The sequence below is a fragment of the Pecten maximus genome, chromosome 18 (genome assembly GCF_902652985.1).
Source record: "Pecten maximus chromosome 18, xPecMax1.1, whole genome shotgun sequence".
Taxonomy (NCBI): Eukaryota; Metazoa; Mollusca; class Bivalvia; order Pectinida; family Pectinidae; genus Pecten; species Pecten maximus.
In genome coordinates, this window is record NC_047032.1 from 7,597,761 (window position 1) to 7,619,371 (window position 21,611).

The 21,611-nt window shown below is 34.7% G+C and overlaps 1 protein-coding gene across 4 annotated transcripts in view; it reads right to left on the reverse strand.

Annotated features, from left to right (window-relative positions):
• LOC117316143 (coiled-coil domain-containing protein 60-like) overlaps positions 1-21,608 on the reverse strand; it is a 45,910-nt gene extending 24,302 nt beyond the window's left edge. For all 4 annotated transcript variants that reach the window (XM_033870651.1, XM_033870650.1, XM_033870648.1 and 1 more), the window contains exons 1-8: positions 21,480-21,608; positions 15,831-16,124; positions 6,259-6,342; positions 5,589-5,665; positions 4,588-4,657; positions 3,615-3,748; positions 1,302-1,415; positions 268-423 (exon numbers count right to left, since the gene is read on the reverse strand). In XM_033870651.1, coding sequence (XP_033726542.1) covers positions 268-423; positions 1,302-1,415; positions 3,615-3,748; positions 4,588-4,657; positions 5,589-5,665; positions 6,259-6,342; positions 15,831-16,115 — 920 coding nt within the window. In that variant the 5' untranslated portion in view covers positions 16,116-16,124; positions 21,480-21,608. The remainder of the gene's footprint in view (positions 1-267; positions 424-1,301; positions 1,416-3,614; positions 3,749-4,587; positions 4,658-5,588; positions 5,666-6,258; positions 6,343-15,830; positions 16,125-21,479) is intronic.
• Between the last annotated feature and the right edge of the window lie 3 nt (positions 21,609-21,611).

Consider the following 21,611-nt stretch of genomic DNA (forward strand, 5'->3'; position numbering starts at 1 on the left):
ATCTTATTAGAAAAAATATGACAAAAAGAAAATATACCATCTAACTATTGTTGTTATTGAGTTACCTCCCTTAAAAGGAGATTTTCGATTTTCTCTCCTAGTTGAGTTATGCCTTCTGTTTACCAGTACACGCATAGTATCTAAATAGTGCATGGAACTAAAATCTTGACTTTAAATCCAAAATTGTGAATTCGAGATATTATTGTAGGCAAACTGGATAAGATGATGAGAAATCAAAGTTATTTCAATGTGTGTTGTATGACATACTTGGACACCTGGTCGCGTGCCTCGCTGATGTTAGTATGATGGGGTGTGTATGGACGAGGCATCTTTATTTTCTTTTTCTTGGTGCTCTCCGGCCGTGACGTAGTCATGATGGATTTACTGGCGGGGATTTCGGACTCCTCATCTACCTGTGTGATCCTACAACAATAAAGTGTTACAGTCAACAGGTAAGAAATAACAAATATACATCCTTATATCTAAGTCTTCCATCAAACTACTGAGGTTAAAATAGGATATCTATCATGTGACTATCAATGCTGAAGTGGAGTGTCGAAATCTCCAACAGAACAGCTGCAATACATTTTCTCTTTGCAGGTTTGGACATGGTTGGAAGTGCATCATATACTTCTCCTACTTATATAACCTTAGTAAAAATGTTGGACATGGAAATAAGAAACAGGAACGCATTACAAAAGGTTCGGTTTATTTTGTTTAACGTCCTATTAACAGCCAGGGTCATTTAAGGATGTGCCTTGTTTTGGAGGTGGACGAAAGCCGGAGTACCCGGAGAAAAACCACCGGCCTACGGTCAGTACCAGGCAACTGCTTCACGTGAGTTTCGAACTCGCAACCCAGAGGTGGAGGGCTAGTGATGAAGTGTCGGTACACCTTAACCACTCGGCCACCGGGGCCACCTCATTACAAAAGAACAAAGTCCTTTAGAACTTCAGACATTACTTACTTACATAATCATAGCATTCGCTTGTGTTGAAATCAAGCAATATAGTCTGATAACATTGAAAGAAAAAATCTATCAGAGTTGATATAGGACAAGCGTGACTTCATTTAAAGTCTATAATCAACATCACGCAACGTACCACACAATAATACTGGTTCAATTTAGTACATAATCTTGTCATAGAAAATATTTATAAACATTTGAGAAATTTTTAAATGTATGACTATTTCAACAGAAACCACATCATATTGAATTATTTAATAGGAAATGGTACAGAGGTCAAAGTCTAGTATGATTTAGATATTGTTAGTGTTAGCATGCAAGGTGCTGTACAAACCGTGACAACAACTGAACTAGGCCCTTCCCTTCCGGAGTCTCATCATCGGACCTGTTACCTCCCCCAAAATCATCATCGTCGTCACTGTCTTGTTTTCTGAACTCCGCCATGTATCTTCAGAGAAATGCATATTTACACACAAAACATGTTAGCATAAACTACAGGTATTCTTTGAAACTCATTAGCATAAATTGTTGATTAGCACACTGGCATATTGTGAGGAACTTTTCACTGACTGAGTGGAACTATGATAGAATCAGGTGTATAAAGTTGAGACATTTATATCCAGTCTACTTGAACAATTTTACAGTGATTATGTTTTTTTTTTGTTAATGCCATCGAAAAAAAAATTTAATGAAATATATTGCTTTATTCAAAATGACCTGTTTAAATACTTTGATCAGTAGAATTGCAAATATGAATTAAAAAATGTCTTAAAGACTGATTGTGAATTGAAAATGTTTTGCAAATTTGGTGATAGTTAAACTATTGTACAATTTTTCATCTCCAAAAAAAAATTGAAAAGATTAATATCAACAAGGTGTTTGTAGTTAAATGAGTTTTGATTACTTTTTTTTATGCTCCTGTCAGTCAATGATTTTGGTTCCAGATGTGGATGATCATACATACACACGCAGAGTTAAAACTGTATCTAAGAACAATACAACGCCATGAAAGCCATGCGGTTACATCTGTCCAACCCTATTCAAACACCTGTAACGTCTAAACACACTAGATATGGTAGTTACTAGATTTCACTAATATTACGTTAGGGGAAACAACTCCATAAAAACCTATAATATCCGGAGGGGGTTAATTTTGACCATGTGTAATGACCTACTAACTGTAAAAATTGAATTACAAAATGTATATCAGTCTAAATTACACACACACTGTGGGCATGTTGTATTATAAATTTCAAAATCCAAAATTTAATATTTACATTAAAAAACCTAATACTTTTAATGTCATTTTAATCTTCTTAATTTGGAGAAAGACGCATTGGTCTTTTTTTGTAAAGATGACCTATTTTTGAAATATAAACATAAATGATATAACTATGTAATTCTGATTAATAAGACACAATATCAGGGTATATACATTGCCTATACAGTGTTTTGTTTATTTTCAATAACAGAACGAATATTAATTTGTGGTAAAAACTTCTTGAGCAAATAAAAACACACTTCCAATACTTTAATTAACAGTGAGAGAGTGAGAGCTATAGATGTGGATATAGAGATCGATGACTGGTATTGTATCGCTTTAATTCCCACTATCGTAAATCAATAATCAATGTCCGAACATAGTGCTGAATGTCAGCCAAGTGAACCTTCTCAGACACTTTAAATATAAGTCTGGAGCAAACATTTAAACTACACTTATAATCCAATAAACACCCCTGTACAATATACATGCTGTAGGTCCCAGGTCTACATATATATATAAAAGTATAAAAAATCAATAACATCGGTTTACCGCTCGGTTTACCGCTGGTGTTCAAATACACAAACCGATTGATAAGGTATTCTATCCAATAGATCACATTAAAAATCATTTTCAGGTGTTATTTTTCACATGAGAGAAATTTAAAATTTAATTTCGAAGCAAAAATCTTTGTCTGCTCTGTCGACATTTTACAGGAAATGATTTTTGCAGTGAAAGCCTTCACTATTGCTAAGTAATATGTAAACACGTACTCCTGGACAGCTGCAGTTTTAGCAGATGAAAAACTTCACTTGATGTGAACATAATGGAAAATACATGCAAGCTTTATAATTTTGAAAATAAGAAAAGGTTCAGTTTTTTTATTTCATCTTCTTTTATTCAAAATAGGAATTTTTTATTTAAGTTGTGTTTTAAACATTACACTCTTAATTTAAATAGCACTATTCTTTACGGCTAAAGTTTAAGGAAGTGAAATTTCATAAAAATAATATGCATATATGTATGTTCGTTAAACATCTTATAAATATTAGTTCGTATGCATGTGCATGCTGACTGTGTCAAGTGATTTTTTGGCATTGGACACAACCATTATAATACAGACCATGTGCAAGTGGATATGGGGATGTCGGTGAGATTATAGGGATGTATTGAGGGTTGTGATGTTTCGTGGTTTTTTACATCCAGAACAAAATCACAAACAAAACACAAATATAGCATATCCTACATCATTAGATAAATATCATATCTGATTTTACGAATCTGTAGCTAAATTAAGACTATTGATTAATCTACAGTTATTGTCAAATGACTCCTATAGATCTACATTTGTTGTCTGGCATCGATGCACCACTAATACATGGTTACCTGCTGAGGTCTTCCTCTGCGAGAAGACCTTCATCGGAACTCTCGTCATCACTGGACGAATCTGTTTTAGGAGGTTGCCACTCGTTTCTCATTGCCTCAGCTTTACGTTTGTTTTGTTTTTCCTCTTCCTCTTGCTGCGGTTAACGAGAAAAGACAATAACATAAATCACAATTTTAAAACCTGGTTTGCTACCCTCATGGAATATCGCTCCATTTACTAAAAAGTGTTTTTGTTTTTTGTTTTGTTTTTTGTTTTGTTTTTTGTTTACATCCTATTTACAGCCACGGTCATTTAAGGACGTGCCAGGTTTTGGAGGTGGAGGAAAGCCGGAGTACCCAGATAAAAAAAAAACACTGGCCTACGGTCAGTACCTGGCAACTAGCTGCCTCAGGCAGTGGACAAGTGGTTAAGGTGTCCCGACACTTTATCACTAGCCCTCCACCTCTGGGTTGGGAGTTCAAAATGTAAAAAGGTTACAGCCATAGTGCATTAATTGTCAGATTATCTTGTTACTTGAAAAATAAATTATTCATACATCACAAAATTTCATAAAAGGAGTGTCCGTATCCTGTTTAAGCTTGAGTTTCTGCATACCTTACAGATTCTTCCTGTGATGAAATTTAGGAACTGGGGCATTTTGAGAAATATTTTTACCCAAAATATTAAAGGAAAATTACCTTTTGACAATGAAACTCCTTAAAATCTATATAGAGAATTAAAGCATAGTTTAATTACAGTATTATACGGGATACCTGTTAATATTTCATACCAAAATATTAGTTACTTATCTTGTGAAGAGAATTACAGCATACAGTAGTTTAATTACAGTATTATATGGGATACCCATTAATAATTCATGCCAAAATCTGAGTTACTTACCTTGTATAGGGAATGATCATAGTATAGTTTAATTGCAATTGTTTTATGGGATACCCATTAATATTTCATGCTGAAATCTTAATAGTTTCTTACCTTGGCTTCTCGTTCTTTCTTTATCAAGTCAAACAAGCCATGTCCAAGTCTCACATTACGAATCAAGTTTCTGTTAAATAAACAAGGTCATAATCATCAAAGAAATAAATCTATATCCTAGCAAATGTCTCTATTTCCAGCTTCAGGGTTTTGATGGCGATATGAAAGTCTGTCAATATGCTGAGTTACAAAAGTTTCTATTTTTTGTTCTTTGCAGGTTTTAACTGATATGATCACACAATTTTTTCTGCAGTAAGATTATGGGGTCAATACACAAATTTCAATGAGAGGGATAAGAAAACATAGATGTATTGTAGAACAATGAAATAGCTCTTGATTTGTGGAAATAATTTTCTCTTACCCTGGACAGGGATATCCGCAGTTTTACCGGGGTGAGATTTTTGTTATCTCACCCTAGGGAAAAGACAAGCTACACGTGCTCTTTGCACACTCTCAACAATTGTATTTCGTCACGTCAACAATACCATGACGTCACAGCAACAGTACAATCACGTCGACGTTGACAATTCAATCACGTCACGTCAACATTTCCTTGCATTGCTTTAACGTCAATATTAGATACATAAGAGGGTAAACAGGGTAACTTAATAATCTTCCCCTCGGGTTGAGATTCCCCTGCCTCACCCCAAGGGGGTGAAAGATTCTATTAATCTAGGTGGGATTAATTGTCTGAGTGTGTTTAATTATCCAGGTGGGATTCAGCTGGGATTTGAATTATCCAGACAAGGGGTTTATCAGTGGTTAAATGCTGTGTGAATCAATTTGCTCTCTATTCGGTATCTGCTTTTAAAATCTATCAAGTGTGTTGAGGTTCAATAGACTATTTTTGTTTTGTTTTATTAGGGACTCTGTCTCCGAATGTCACATGACTTCGTACCAGCTATGGGAAACTTCTCGTTTCAGTGTGTTGAGGTTCACTAGATCGTTTTTTTTGTTTTTTTTATTACGGACTCTGTCCTCACTCTCACACAATTTCGTACCTGCTATGGAAAACTTCCTGTTTCAGTGTGTTAAGGTCTTTCCTTGATCGTCTCAGTACAAACTTAGCGGCCGACACCTGTAATACAACTTCGGATTTTAAACTTGGGATGTAGATCTTTGGTTCAAGTTTTCACATGTTGATCTTTGGTTCAAATTTTCACATGCAGATCTTTGGTTCAAATGTTCACATGCAGATCTTTGGTTCAAATATTCACATGCAGATCTTTGGTTCAAATTTTCACATGCAGATCTTTGGTTCAAATGTTCACATGCAGATCTTTGGTTCAAATTTTCACATGCAGATCTTTGGTTCAAATGTTCACATGTAGAGCTTTGGTTCAAGTTTTTACATGTAAGATCTTTGGATCAAGTTTTCACATTTTGAATGAGGCTAAACCTACCACACATTTTTTATCTAATAGTTGATTATTTTATCTTTCCTTATATAGTAGACTAATGACATATTGTTTAAATAATATGATCCGAATCTGCAAACTTGTAGACAAAGTTTCATAAAGTACAATTAGTTAGATATATGATTATGTGATGTCAATCTCGAGAACTACACGTCTGGAAGTGGGGTCAGTGTATAGAGTGTGATGTTGTACACCATAATGAGGCAGTATATTAAATATCTATTGTGTTATATAAAAACAATTAGTAACTCACCCCTTTTCCTTTGTTATGAGCAGCATCTGCAGCAGGTTCCCCGTCATCTTCATCAGAACTACTACTCGTCTCCATATCTTTTGACTGGAATCAGCAGAAAAAATGTCTCAAAATACAATTTTATTTTTCCTTTGTTCTTTGTACCTCTTCATAATTCTCAAATATTATCTTTTTTAATATCTGGTAATATCTTCCTCATTAAGAAACCTCTTCAGATACCAGTATCACACAAGGCAAGGATTAATTAGGATACTATTTTGGGGGGGATTTAAAAAAAAATTGTCAGGAATTTTGAGTGTGAATTACAATACATGTTTGACAAACTTACCATAAAATATATATATACATATTAATTATCGACCGAGGGGATTGTTTTCACAAACAAAATGATATTTTTTGTTGTTTACCTACTAAATCTAACTGTTCCAAGTTGTATGTCTATATGTGATCGTATGTAATTTACCTGTGTCTTGATAAAGGGACAGATTGTCTCGAAAATTTGACAATTTTCTTGTCTGTACTGTCGATATTACTACTTGACAAATTATCTATTTCTACTAATGCGCATCCAGCGAATATCTGTTTGTTAGGATCCAGCACATATATTGGACCATACCGTCGTTATTACTTACTAGACCCTATATATACATGTATATTGTTTAGAGATCAACACAGAGACAAAAACCTACTAAAATTACTTCCTGTTCTAATCTAATTAAAATCTAGATGGTCATTCTGATCACTACGTTACATGAACATCAAACAACATCTCATGTACACTAGCAATACTTTAAGTGAAATATACCATCAATCTCCAGTTTTATAGTTTTGCCCCCTGACAGAACGATATCATAATATAATGTTTTACAATAGAAAACTGCCATTCCTAACTGCTCTTAATAATTACTACAATTACTGTCAAGTGCCATATTAAGGCTACAAGGTTAATTAATTATTTAAGTTATTTACAAAGATTAAGTGGAGAACTAATTGGTGTCTAAAGTTTAATAGATCGATAAATCTATCAAAATATATCTCAACTGTCGACAGGCCTTGAACATGTCTTATCTACTATGTGAAGGCATGAGTATACTTAACAAATATTGAACTGTTTATTTTTGTCTACTTTGATGTCTACCTCTGACATAAATTGGCTATGTGCCTGTTCACATTTGAGTTTATATATATAATATATATATATACTACTCATTCTACTCATGCTTTAAAAAGTACACAGTAAAGCTAATATGCAGTTATGTCTCACAAAATGCCAAAGTTTTCACAAAGACTGTCTGTATGTACATGTCTATTTCAGCCCATTCCCATTTCAAGGTGTTCATCCTAATTTAAAAATGAACAAAATCATTCCAAATAAGGTTAAGAAAATTTTCCTGCCCTAGTCTGATAAAATAGCCCCTCAAACTCGAGGCAGCTATACAACAATATCTTGGCTTGTTTGTTTGTTTGTTTTTGTTTAGCGTCCTATTAACAGCCACGGTCATTTAAGGACGTGCCAGGTTTTGGAGGTGGAGGAAAGCCGGAGTACTCAGAGAAAAACCACCGGCCTACGGTCAGTACCTGGCAACTGCCCCACGTAGGTTTCGAACTCGCAACCCAGAGGTGGAGGGCTGTATATAATTTTGAATGGAGTTGTTAAACATAAGATATATGTTTGACTTCAAATGAAGTGATATGGGCTAATTACAGGACAAGGAAATGGTATTTGTTGCCAATTCCACTGAACTAAAGTAGATATACCATATTTATTATAATAAACGCCCCAAGGGTGAGCAATTTTTCATAGGGGGGTTTAAACTTCAGAGTCGGTAACAGTTGTTAGGTCCGTTAAGTGTGCAGTACTTGATTGACACCATGAAACAAGTGTTTATCTGTCCAAAAACATTGTAAAACTAAGTGACAAACATTTTGGCAAGTTCTAAACTCTGGACACATGTGGATGGCTATTATCACTGAAACATGGGTGGGAGGGGGTGGGGGAGGTTGGGCGTTTATTACGGAGGGGGCATTTATTAGAATAAATACAATATAAAATGTATATATTAATTATGGGAGGGTAGTGTGGTGCAGACATTGATCTATATCAACTGATACTCCAGGATCATAAGTTATTAAGGTATATTTTTTTCCCCATTAAGAAATTGATTATTTCCAGGAACATTTCAAATTTTCATTACTGATTGATTCCTTTCAAATTTAACAATGAAACATATATGAAATGTAACATAAAATATTAAGTTATAATGAATTAAACAATTACAAAAAAAAAAAAAATTCTTTGTGAAGTTATATTCACAATAACTTGAATTCATCGACAAAAACATGTGACCATTGATTCCCGTCATTAATTTTTCAGCTTTTAATGGAATGCAGTAATTAAATAAATTAGTTTTACTTGTGTGAAATGAAACAGGACATAGTAATGACAATGATACTACTTTAAGTGCTGTTTAATGTAACTGACTGATAGCTAATATCTGTAACAGAATGTCCCGCGATACGGAAAACTCTGTGAACACTCTGTTGTATAAAGATCAATACAAACAGGAACCTGTAAAGTCTTGTATCACAGGGAATAACATTTCAGAACAATATAATCAGTGATCGTAGATAGAACGCTGACACTCGACAAAACTATCGACTCGTTCAGAAAACACTGCATGTATTAGCTTCATATGATTATATATTTGTGTCATACACGCGTGACCTAAAACACATAAAGCCTCAATTGCTAATATTAACAATAGGTCTGTACTTTATATTGTTATATCTGACCCTGTCCTGTACAGACAGATAACATTGTCAACAGTCCTCAAAGTATTAAATTCTTCAAACCATACACTACAGCTAAATCACTTGTTTGTGATACAAGATTTTATATTTTGTGTCGTTTTTTTTAACAACAAACATTACCTCAGAAGAGCTATTTCTACCACAGACAAAATTAAAAACAACAATACAAAATAATGTACACAGAAAAGCTTTAACAGGCATGCATTTTTTAAAACATTGATTTTTGTTTGGTCAAAAGCATTTTCTTTATATGACAGTGTTGCCATGACATGGATAAATACTAATTTTAATGTGTGTCAAATTCTCTGCAAAGAAAATTTGTAATACCACGTATTTATGGATGGTGGACGAAGGGACACTATGAATTCATGCTATATAACCCCTTTCTCAGAATAGGTGTACATACTAGGAATCGATAAATGACCTACAGAACTATATATATAAAAAAAAGGCTATTCACATAAAATACATAATTAGATATCAAATAAATAAAAGAATAGATAAATAAATAAAATCAAACAGATTTAACTGTTCTATTTATTATATAATGTGAGAAATATAAAAACATTTTCTGCACTTTTTCGCAATATTATGTTGACAATCTTGGACTGGAGTGCACATTTTCTAAAGCAACTACCAGAGTGTTATGTCATGTCCAATAGTGCGATGTCATGTACCATAGCATGATGTTATGTACCGTAGTGTGATGTAATGTACCAAAGTATGATGTCATGTGTCATAGTGTGATGTCATGTGTCATAGTGTGATGTCATGTGTCATAGTGTGATGTCATGTTCCATAGTGTGATGTCATGTACCATAGTGTGATGTCATGTACCATAGTGTGATGTCATGTACCATAGTGTGATGTCATGTACCTTAGTGTGATGTCATGTTCCATAGCGTGATGCCATGTACCACAGTGTGATGTCATGTACCATGGTGTGATGTCATGTAACATAGTGTGATGTCATGTACCATAGTGTGTTGTCGTGTACCATAATGTGATATAATGTCCCATAGTGTGATGTCATGTACCATAGTGTGATGTCATGTGTAATAGTGTGATGTCATGTGTAATAGTGTGATGTCATGTGTAATAGTGTGATGTCATGTAGCATAGTGTGAAGTCATGTAGCATAGTGTGATGCCATGTAACATAGTGTGATGTCATGTAGCATAGTGTGATGTCATGTAGCATAGTGTGATATCATGTAGCATAGTGTGATGTCATGTCACATAGTGTGATGTCATGTGTCATAGTGTGATGTCATATACCAGTGTGATGTCATGTAGCATAGTGTGAAGTCATGTAGCATAGTGTGATGTCATGTAACATAGTATGATGTCATGTGTCATAGTGTGATGTCATGTACAATAGTGTGATGTCATTTACCATGGTGTGATGTCATGTCCCATAGTGTGATGTCATGTACAATAATGTGATGTCATGTACATTAGTGTGGTGTCATGTACCATGGTGTGATGTCATGTAGCACAGTGTGATGTCATGTAAGATAGTGTGATATCATGTGTAATAGTGTGATGTCATCTACCATAGTGTGATGTCATCTACCAAAACATGATGTCATGTGCCATAGTGTGATGTCATGTGTCGTAGTGTTATGTAATGTATCATAGTGTGATGTCATGTAGCATAGTGTGATGTCACGTAACAAAGTGTGATATCATGTGTCATAGTGTGATGTCATGTGTCATAGTGTGATGTCATGTAGCATAGTGTGATGTCATGTCACATAGTGTGATGTCATGTAGCATAGTGTGATGTCATGTAGCATAGTGTGATGTCATGTAGCATAGTATGATGTCATGCAGCATAGTGTGTTGTCATGTACCATAGTGTGATGTCACGTGTCACAGTGTGATGTCATGTCACATAGTGTGATGTCATGTGTCATAGTGTGATGTCGTGTCATAGTGTGATGTCATGTCACATAGTGTGATGTCATGTGTTATAGTGTGATGTCATGTCCCAGTGTGATGTCATGTAGCAGTGTGTGTTGTCGTGTACCAGAGTGTGATGTCATGTACCATAGTATGATGTCATGTACCATAGTGTGATGTCATGTACCATAGTGTGATGTCATGTACCATAGTGTGATGTCATGTACCATAGTGTGTTGTCATGTACCATAGTGTGATATCATGTGTCATAGTGTGATGTCATGTACCATAGTGTGTTGTCATGTACCATAGTGTGATGTCATGTAGCAATGTGTGATGTCATGTACCACAGTGTGATGTCATGTACCACAGTGTGGTGTCATGTACCATGGTGTAATGTCATGTCCAATAGTGTGATGTCATGTAGCAGTGTGTGGTGTCATGTACCACAGTGTGATGTCATGTACCATAGTGTGATGTCATGTACCACAGTGTGATGACATGTACCACAGTGTGGTGTCATGTACCATGGTGTAATGTCATGTCCCATAGTGTGATGTCATGTGTCGTAGTGTGATGTCATGTATCATAGTGTGATGCCATGTAGCATAGTGTGTTGTCATGTACCATAGTGTGATGTCATGTATCATAGTGTGATGTCATGTACCACAGTGTGATGCCATGTACCACAGTGTGATGCCATGTACCACAGTGTGATGTCATGTGTAATAGTGTGATGTCATGTAGCATAGTGTGAAGTCATGTAGCATAGTGTGATGCCATGTAACATAGTGTGATGTCATGTAGCATAGTGTGATGTCATGTCACATAGTGTGATGTCATGTGTCATAGTATGATGTCATATACCAGTGTGATGTCATGTAGCATAGTGTGAAGTCATGTAGCATAGTGTGATGTCATGTAACATAGTGTGATGTCATGTGTCATAGTGTGATGTCATGTACAATAGTGTGATGTCATTTACCATGATGTGATGTCATGTCCCATAGTGTGATGTCATGTCCCATAGTGGGATGTCATGTATAATAGTGTGATGTCATGTACATTAGTGTAGTGTCATGTACCATGGTGTGATGTCATGTAGCACAGTGTGATGTCATGTAAGATAGTGTGATGTCATGTGTAATAGTGTGATGTCATGTACCATAGTGTGATGTAATCTACCAAAACATGATGGCATGTGCCATAGTGTGATGTCATGTGTCGTAGTGTTATGTAATGTATCATAGTGTGATGTCATGTAGCATAGTGTGATGTCATGTAACATAGTGTGATATCATGTGTCATAGTGTGATGTCATGTAGCATAGTATGATGTCATGTCACATAGTGTGAGTTCATATACCATAGTGTGATGTCATGTGTCATAGTGTGATGTCATGTAGCATAGTGTGTTGTCATGTAGCATAGTGTGATGTCATGTAGCATAGTGTGTTGTCATGTACCATAGTTTGATGTCATGTAGCAATGTGTGATGTCATGTACCACAGTGTGATGTCATGTACCACAGTGTGGTGTCATGTACCATGGTGTAATGTCATGTCCCATAGTGTGATGTCATGTAGCAGTGTGTGGTGTCATGTACCATAGTGTGATGTCATGTACCACAGTGTGATGTCATGTACCAGTGTGGTATCATGTACCATGGTGTAATGTCATGTCCCATAGTGTGATGTCATGTGTCGTAGTGTGATGTCATGTATCATAGTGTGATGCCATGTAGCATAGTGTGTTGTCATGTACCATAGTGTGATGTCATGTATCATAGTGTGATGTCATGTACCACAGTGTGATGTCATGTACCACAGTGTGGTGTCATGTACCATGGTGTAATGTCATGTCCCATAGTGTGATGTCATGTGTCGTAGTGTGATGTCATGTATCATAGTGTGATGCCATGTAGCATAGTGTGTTGTCATGTACCATAGTGTGATGTCATGTATCATAGTGTGATGCCATGTAGCATAGTGTGTTGTCATGTACCATAGTGTGATGTCATGTCCCAGTGTGATGTCATGTAGCATAGTGTGTTGTCATGTACCATAGTGTGATGTCATGTCCCAGTGTGATGTCATGTAGCAGTGTGTGTTGTCATGTCCCAGTGTGATGTCATGTACCATAGTGTGACGTCATGTACCATAGTGTGACGTCATGTACCATAGTGTGATGTCATGTACCATAGTGTGATGTCACTTAGTTATTATGTTTTCAACGGCTACTAAACACTGAAAATGTCAATAGGGCCAAAAAGTAGGGAGTAAAAATAGGCATTATATGAAACAACATGAAACAAAGGAAAAATGTAAAATACCTGGATATGTAAAAATATATTGGTACACTCATGTATGTAGATTAAACTAATAAATGTGTTTAAGGTTACTCATCTTGTGTACAGAACAATAGGTATATGATAGTTCAAAATTTTGCATATATATATAAGTTTTTTTTAAAGAATTTTAAGACTTGTTATGCTTTTTTTGGAGAAGTAATAATAATGTTTCCAAATACTGTGATGTGGCTTGTTTGGAATTTTTTTTTGAACTGTTGTATACAGCAAAACTGCACAGCAAATGGCCTCTTATTCATAATGAATATATTGCTAGTTTCTCATATACATGAACAGAATAAGATGTTTTTAAATCTGATTTCACATGTATTTAAAATTTTATTTATTTTCATTCTAGTAATATGTGTTTCCTCATGCAAACAAATCCTTTAAATGCCTGTTAAAATGGTTCAATAAATATTCAATATCACAGGAAAATATATTTTCATTTAAAGATTCAAATATCATTATCAAGACATTTAAAGATTAAACGAAGTGATTTTGATTTAAACCAGGTGTGAAAGCTGACACGACCAGGTAGACAGCCAATCTAATCTCTATTCCACTTGTAATGTTAATCCTACCACATGGTCGGACAGGTTCATAGGACTATTGGCAAGCACATCAATATGTCTAGCAGAAGCAATTCATTACAATATTGGAAAGCAAAGGGCATTCAAAAGTTAAACTAAAGTGTTGATAATATAGTCTAACAAACCTACAGTATAACAGCTTGTATATTTTTCATATATAATTTTTTTTTTTTTTTTTGAAAAATAATGAAATAGAAATAGATTTTAACTCATGGCATTCACCCAATGATATCCTATTATATATCAAGAACTGTGGTTTGGGATTTTGTGCCAATTTAAGTCCTTGTGGTGAACAAAGTCAAGAATCCCAATTTTATCATGATTGCCCTTTAGTTGTTGAGTGTGCCATACAATAATAAACAAGAGATCCAGAGGGATCTTCGCGCCCACCATTGAATGATCTTTATAGGTTCCATGTCAGATTGATCTTTTCTCTACTTTTCCCTTCCTCTAAGTCTTACTAATCTGTGTAAATTCAGAAAGAGCCCTCTATAGTACTTTTCAAACAAGGGGAACCTATATATAAAATTGAAGATTTAGCGATAGGCACCGAGGGAAACCTACATATGAAATTCCAGGAATATCCCTTCAGTACTTTCTGAGAAATAGCGATAACAAACTTCAATTGTCAAAATACAAGATGGCTACCTGTCGGCCATGTTGTTTTCCGATTGGTCTCAAAATGCAATATGCATAACTAGGCACCAAGGGGAACCTATATATGAAATTTGAGAAAGATCCCTTCAGTACTTTGTGAGAAATAGCGATAACAAACTTCAATTGTCAAAATCCAAGATGGCTGCCTGTCGGCCATGTTGTTTTCCGATTGGTCTCAATATGCAATATGCATAACTAGGCACCAAGAGGAGCCTACATATGAAATTTGAGAAAGATCCCTTCAGCACTTTCTGAGACATAGCGATAACAAACTTCAATTGTCAATATCCAAGATGGCTGCCTGTCGGCCATGTTGTTTTCCAATAGGTCTCAAAATGCAATATGCATACCTAGGCACCAAGGGGAACCTACATATGAAATTTCAGGAAGATCCCTTCAGTACTTTCTCAGAAATAGCGATAACAAACTTCAATTGTCAAAATCCAAGATGGCTGCCTGTCGGCCATGTTGTTTTCCGATTGGTCTCAAAATGCAATATGCATAACTAGGCACCAAGGGGAACCTATATATGAAATTTGAGAAAGATCCCTTCAGTACTCTCTGAGAAATAGCGATAACAAACTTCAATTGTCAAAATCCAAGATGGCTGCCTGTCGGCCATGTTGTTTTCCGATTAGTCTCAAAATGCAATATGCATAACTAGGCACCTAGGGAAACCTACATATGAAATTTCAGAAAGATCCCCTCATAAGTTTCTGAGAAATAGCGATAACAAACTTCAATTGTCAAAATCCAAGATGGCTGCCTGTCGGCCATGTTGTTTTCCGATTAGTCTCAAAATGCAATATGCATAAATAGGTACCAAGGGGAACCTACATATGAAATTTCAGAAAGATTCCTTTAGTACTTTCTGAGAAATAGCGATAACAAACTTCAATTGTCAAAATCCAAGATGGCTGCCTGTCGGCCATGTTGTTTTCCGATTAGTCTCAAAATGCAATATGCATAACTAGGCACCGAGGGGAACCTACATATGAAATTTGAGAAAGACACCTTCAGTACTTTCTGAGAAATAGCGATAACAAACTTCAATTATCAAAATCCAAGATGGCTGCCTGTCGGCATGGAAAACATCAGGAATGTATAGCCAGACAAAGTCTCATTCTGAATTTCAACAAAGGGGCATAACTCTTGTAAAAAGAGTGAAAATAAAAAATTGTGATATGTGTAAATATATAAGATGTTTGAAAATGATGAAACAGCATTAATCTAAATCAACAAAATTTTTTTGTTAAGTTACCTCCTCAAGTTGTCCGAGAGCATTTAGAATTAGTTTTCTCTCGTCCAGGTAGAAAGGGTCACCAATGCCTATATATGCCTCGTGCTTCACAGCATTAAATCCCATGGTTTTCATCTGTTGGAGGCGACGAAAATAGTTATCATTTCTCACTTCGATTCGCATTGGGGAGGCGGCCCTGTAATCGCTGGTGCCCCTTGTCTCGATCTTGGACCCAACATGTGAGGGCAGTGGGAGTCGCTGGGCCTTGATATAAGACCGAGGGTCTTGAAGAGCAGGCTGAGGCATATTGGTCCTCTGAAAACACATTTGACATACATGTTACGATATTGATCAAAACAGTTTTCTGAATACTGAACTCCAGCTATGGTTATAAACCCATTTTTGTTATTCAAATAAAATGTTGTTTTTTTCAATTTTTTTTTTTTTGCAACAGTGTTGCAACACTGTTGCAAAAAAAAAAAAATTGAAAAAAACAACATGTTATTTGAATTGTTTACTTTGAATTTAATGGGTTTTTTCTACGTTTTCTTGCTGTTTTTTATTACTTGTATTCCAGTTTAAATAAATTCTGTCACTAGTTTGTCATGAAGGTTTTAACAGAAATTCAGGAGAATGTGTAAATATTTTATTGTCACTTCAACAAATCATTAATAAAATGTATACAATGATAAATTTTACTCATCAAAATCATTATTGTTATAAAAAAAAAACAAAAAAAAACAAGAAATATATAAATGATTTCTATAGTTTGCAAATCTCCTCCAGATCAGTTATTAATAGAAAGAAAATTATACTTCTCAGATAAAAGAACAATTTAAATATAAAATTTTGTAATTTAATAAATATTGCAAAACTTTGCTTTGTTCAGTCATCAAACACAAACTAAAAGTAACACATTCTGCTGTCGAATCTGTCCAATAGCCATTAGGTCAATAAAATAATGTATAGAAAGTTCAGAGACATTAGTTGTCTCTCTAACACACAATCTAAAACACATATCTACAGTGCTAAGCAAGAAAACTTAATAACTGTGATATATTGTGTGTTTAAGATTTCACTGCTATACAAAATCACAAATCAAAGTAAATAAACTAGCTATGGAAGTATTTGTAACCTAAAACTGATATGTGTTGTTTGTGTACACAAACTTAGAAAGTAAGTTTCCAAGCCGTAGTATACATTACTTATAGGAGTTAAAGTTAAAGGCCTTACAAAGAGATACAAATAAAGCCTGCAGAGATATTGTTGGTAATTATAAAGATACCTGACTCACTAAAATACACAAATACTTACAGGTGGCCTTTAATAACAATCTCTCTCATATGTATGTGTAACATCCTAAATTGATATGAGCAACTATAGGTCCCCATCTTTTAACTATAGACCTCCATCTATTATAACTATAGGCCTCCATCTATTATAACTATAGGCCTCCATCTATTATAACTATAGGCCTCCATCTATTATAACTATAGGCCCCATCTATTATAACTATAGGCCTCCATCTATTATAACTATAGGCCTCCATCTATTATAACTACAGGCCTCCATCTATTATAACTATAGGCCTCCATCTATTATAACTACAGGCCTCCATCTATTATAACTATAGGCCTCTATCTATTATAACTAAAGGCCTTGATCTATTATAACTATAGGCCTTGATCTATTATAACTATAGGCCTCCATCTATTATAACTATAGGCCTCTATCTATTATAACTGTAGGCATCCATCTATTATAACTATAGGCCTCCATCTATTATAACTACAGGCCTCCATCTATTATAACTATAGGCCTTGATCTATTATAACTATAGGCCTTGATCTATTATAACTATAGGCCTTGATCTATTATAACTATAGGCCTCCATCTATTATAACTATAGGCATCCATCTATTATAACTATAGGCCTCCATCTATTATAACTATTGGCCTCCATCTATTATAACTATAGGCCTCCATCTATTATAACTATAGGCCTCCATCTATTATAACTATAGGCCTCCATCTATTATAACTATAGGCCTCCATCTATTATAACTACAGGCCTCCATCTATTATAACTATAGGCCTCCATTTATTATAACTATAGGTCTTGATCTATTATAACTATAGGCCTCCATCTATTATAACTATAGGCCTCCATCTATTATAACTATAGGCCTCCATCTATTATAACTGTAGGCCTCCATCTATTATAACTATAGGCCTCCATCTATTATAACTACAGGCCTCCATCTATTATAACTATAGGCCTCCATCTATTACAACTATAGGTCTTGATCTATTATAACGATAGGCCTCCATCTATTATAACTATAGGCCTCCATCTATTATAACTGTAGACCTCCATCTATTAACCCACGGACCTCCATCTATTAACCCACGGTCCTCCATCTATTAACCCACGGACCTCCATCTATTAACCCACAGGCCTCCATCTATTAACCCACAGGCCTCCATCTATTAACCCATGGACCTCCATCTATTAACCCACGGACCTCCATCTATTAACCCACAGACCTCCATCTGTTAACCCACAGACCTCCATCTATTAACCCACGGACCTCCATCTATTAACCCACGGACCTCCATCTATTAACCCACAGGCCTCCATCTATTAACCCACGGACCTCCATCTATTAACCCACGGACCTCCATCTATTAACCCACGGACCTCCATCTATTAACCCACAGACCTCCATCTATTAACCCACGGACCTCCATCTATTAACCCACGGACCTCCATCTATTAACCCACGGACCTCCATCTATTAACCGACGGACCTCCATCTATTAACCCACGGACCTTCATCTGTTAACCCACGGACCTCCATCTATTAACCACAGGCCTTCATCTGTTTACTATATAAGCCTCTATCTAATTGATACAAGCCACTAAAATTGTTTCATGTGAAGTTTTTTATCACAAACTTTTTTCTTTTTGAAAATATGTAACTGCATATGCCTTCATCACTATTTAAAAATATATTCAATTTATTTAGAACTTTTAAATACTAGTAGCTATCTAAAAATATGATTTAGCTAAAGCTTCAAAACGAATTCAAAAAAATGAAAATATGTACTCTTTAAGTAATAGTGGAAAGATTTTTAAATTATACATGCTAAAATTATTACATTTTCACATATTACAAGCACTTATATACAGTGAACATAGAAGTTGTTTTCTGAAATATATAACAAATTAATGTACATTCTAATTATTATATACACAGCCACACATGTGAATGTATACAGACATACATGTAAATAAAAGTATTATCATTAATATTATATCAAAATTCAATAGCACTACATTTTTTTTAATGTCTGATTTTACTTAAAATCAAATACAACAAAAATTAACTTCTATGCAACCAGCACTTGCTAATTACATGTAGTATCTAAGCTTCAATAAAAATATTAGTAATTGTATTATCAATCAATCCAATAGCTTTAAGTCATCAATTTTTAAGTCTTTTTATGACTTTTATTAGAAGTCTTTAAAGGTATGTTATCAGATCCAATAATATTAATGTCAGCAAATGAATGCAGCTAATGAAATACCATGGGGTAAACAAGGAAAAAGAGAGTTTTTTTTTTTTATTAAAACAAATTTTCTGTAAATGACAAAATTTCATATCACTTTTATCACAGATGAATCTGTTCCTAAATTTAAATCTGAATATGTAGTAGACCTATTAAAAGTGTCCAGTTAACAAGTATTGTCATTTTAGTTGACTCCTATAAAGTTATACATACATTTAATGCAATTTTAAGTTCAACCCTTGTTACTCTCACAGTAATAAACAAATTACTAGTCACGTCAAGGGAGGAGTCCAATTAGTTACTTGATCTAGCCAGTGTAAGTCTGCATGGTAAATAAAAATTTTGCTGGTTCAGACGTCCCTAACAGAGGCATTGAAAAATAATGATCTCCGCCATTTGACTGTGTATACTATACGTAGGTATTTGGAAGTGGAGTCAGATTTCATCCCCGCAATTTATAATCAGTACTGATCAAGAGATTAATAGGTAATGATCTGAAAACCTTTTATACCAAGAGTTTCTTATCCAATTACACTCAATGACCAAGCAAAATTATCATTGAAAAAAATTGACTATTATACCACTTACTTTTAATTTAGAGTTATACAATGAGGACATGTACGTAATTTATGTATAATTACTGTTATATTTTAGCTTTGTCATAATAAAAATACTCATATTACTTTGACATCATATTTCAGATCATAATTAAGATTATTTGATAAAATTACATAACAGGTAATTATGTATATAATTATCTCCATGTTTCAAACTAATGACACCAGTTGGAGTCAAAACTTCCTGATCTGACAATCAGACTTTTCACAACTACATTTTGTAGGTTTGAATTATAACGTTTACTTGTTTATTTTACCGACAACACATGTACATGTATCTTATATGTTGCCAGTAAAATGATGATTTATCCATTTTCCCCGTCTTATTGAAAGATAAATAGAAAACTCTGAAATCTTGAAAAAAACAACTTTAATAATTTATGTACAGTACAGTAGTTATCCTTACTTGATTTTAGATAAAATAAAAAAAATATGAAATGTTGATTGATATTTTACTATGCAATTGCACTTTTTTAGGGGAAAAAAAATATCTGAAGATTTAATCTAGCAAGTGCAGATACCCCTTGATGGGGCATCTAAGCAAGCCAAGTTCTCATACAAGTATTTTTTTATTACATATGCAGTCAGTGATGTTATATTGGTACATTTGAGACCAAATATAGGCCCGTTCCCCTAGAGAAATTTTGTTTTATTTAGCCAATTCATAGTTAAAACTTTTTTCCAATCAGAACTAGTAAATCCTATGACCTTGTATATTATTGTTAATTAATATGAAGAAATGTTGATCATAATAGGCCTATACATTTCACATTATGTTTTCACAAGCCAATATAATAATTTTACATAAAAAGATGCCACTGTATTTCTATATTCCCAATGGAAAAGGTACATGCCCTTTTGCAATAATTTAAGATTAGAAAATAACTAGTAGTCCAAGATAACATTATTTAAATCTAAAATCTATATTGTAGACAACATTGATTGTGCCTTGTGTAACTTCCACAATTGTTACAAAATTTATTGAATATCCATGTTTACTGTAATCAGAGATATACCCCATGCATCAATCATGTTAAATGTTGTTACTGTTGTCACAAATACATGTAGGCCTAGATCTAGATTCTAATAGAAGTTTATCACACTCCTATCACACATACATCCTTAACTGATGTGGTGTTGCATACACTCCATCCTTTGATATGCCTGGACAGTATAAAATGTTGTCAACTTATAAATCAGAATTGTAGATCTACAGTAGGACCTACCATCAGACAGACTCGTCAATTGAAAAGCAAATAATACATCACCTGCATACTGATCACATGTTCATTCAGTCTGCCAGGCTGTCGACTGGTAATAAAGCGGTAGCTCATAAACTGACGATCAACATGTGATCGAATCAGAGAGCACTTGCTTCCCTTTATGTGTTTAGGCTAGTTTGAGTTTAGGTGACGATAGACCTACACATGTCCCATTATGTATCCCTGGACCAAGGCATTTCTTTCATAATTATACTTACGCATCCGACTTAAATCACTGTTTTTGACATGAAGTGGTAACTGGGTACACGGTCCCTTGCACACGCACAGAATTTCATACAGACGAAACTAAAACCGGAACATAAATAGTCTTGTCTCTCGGGTTACCATTG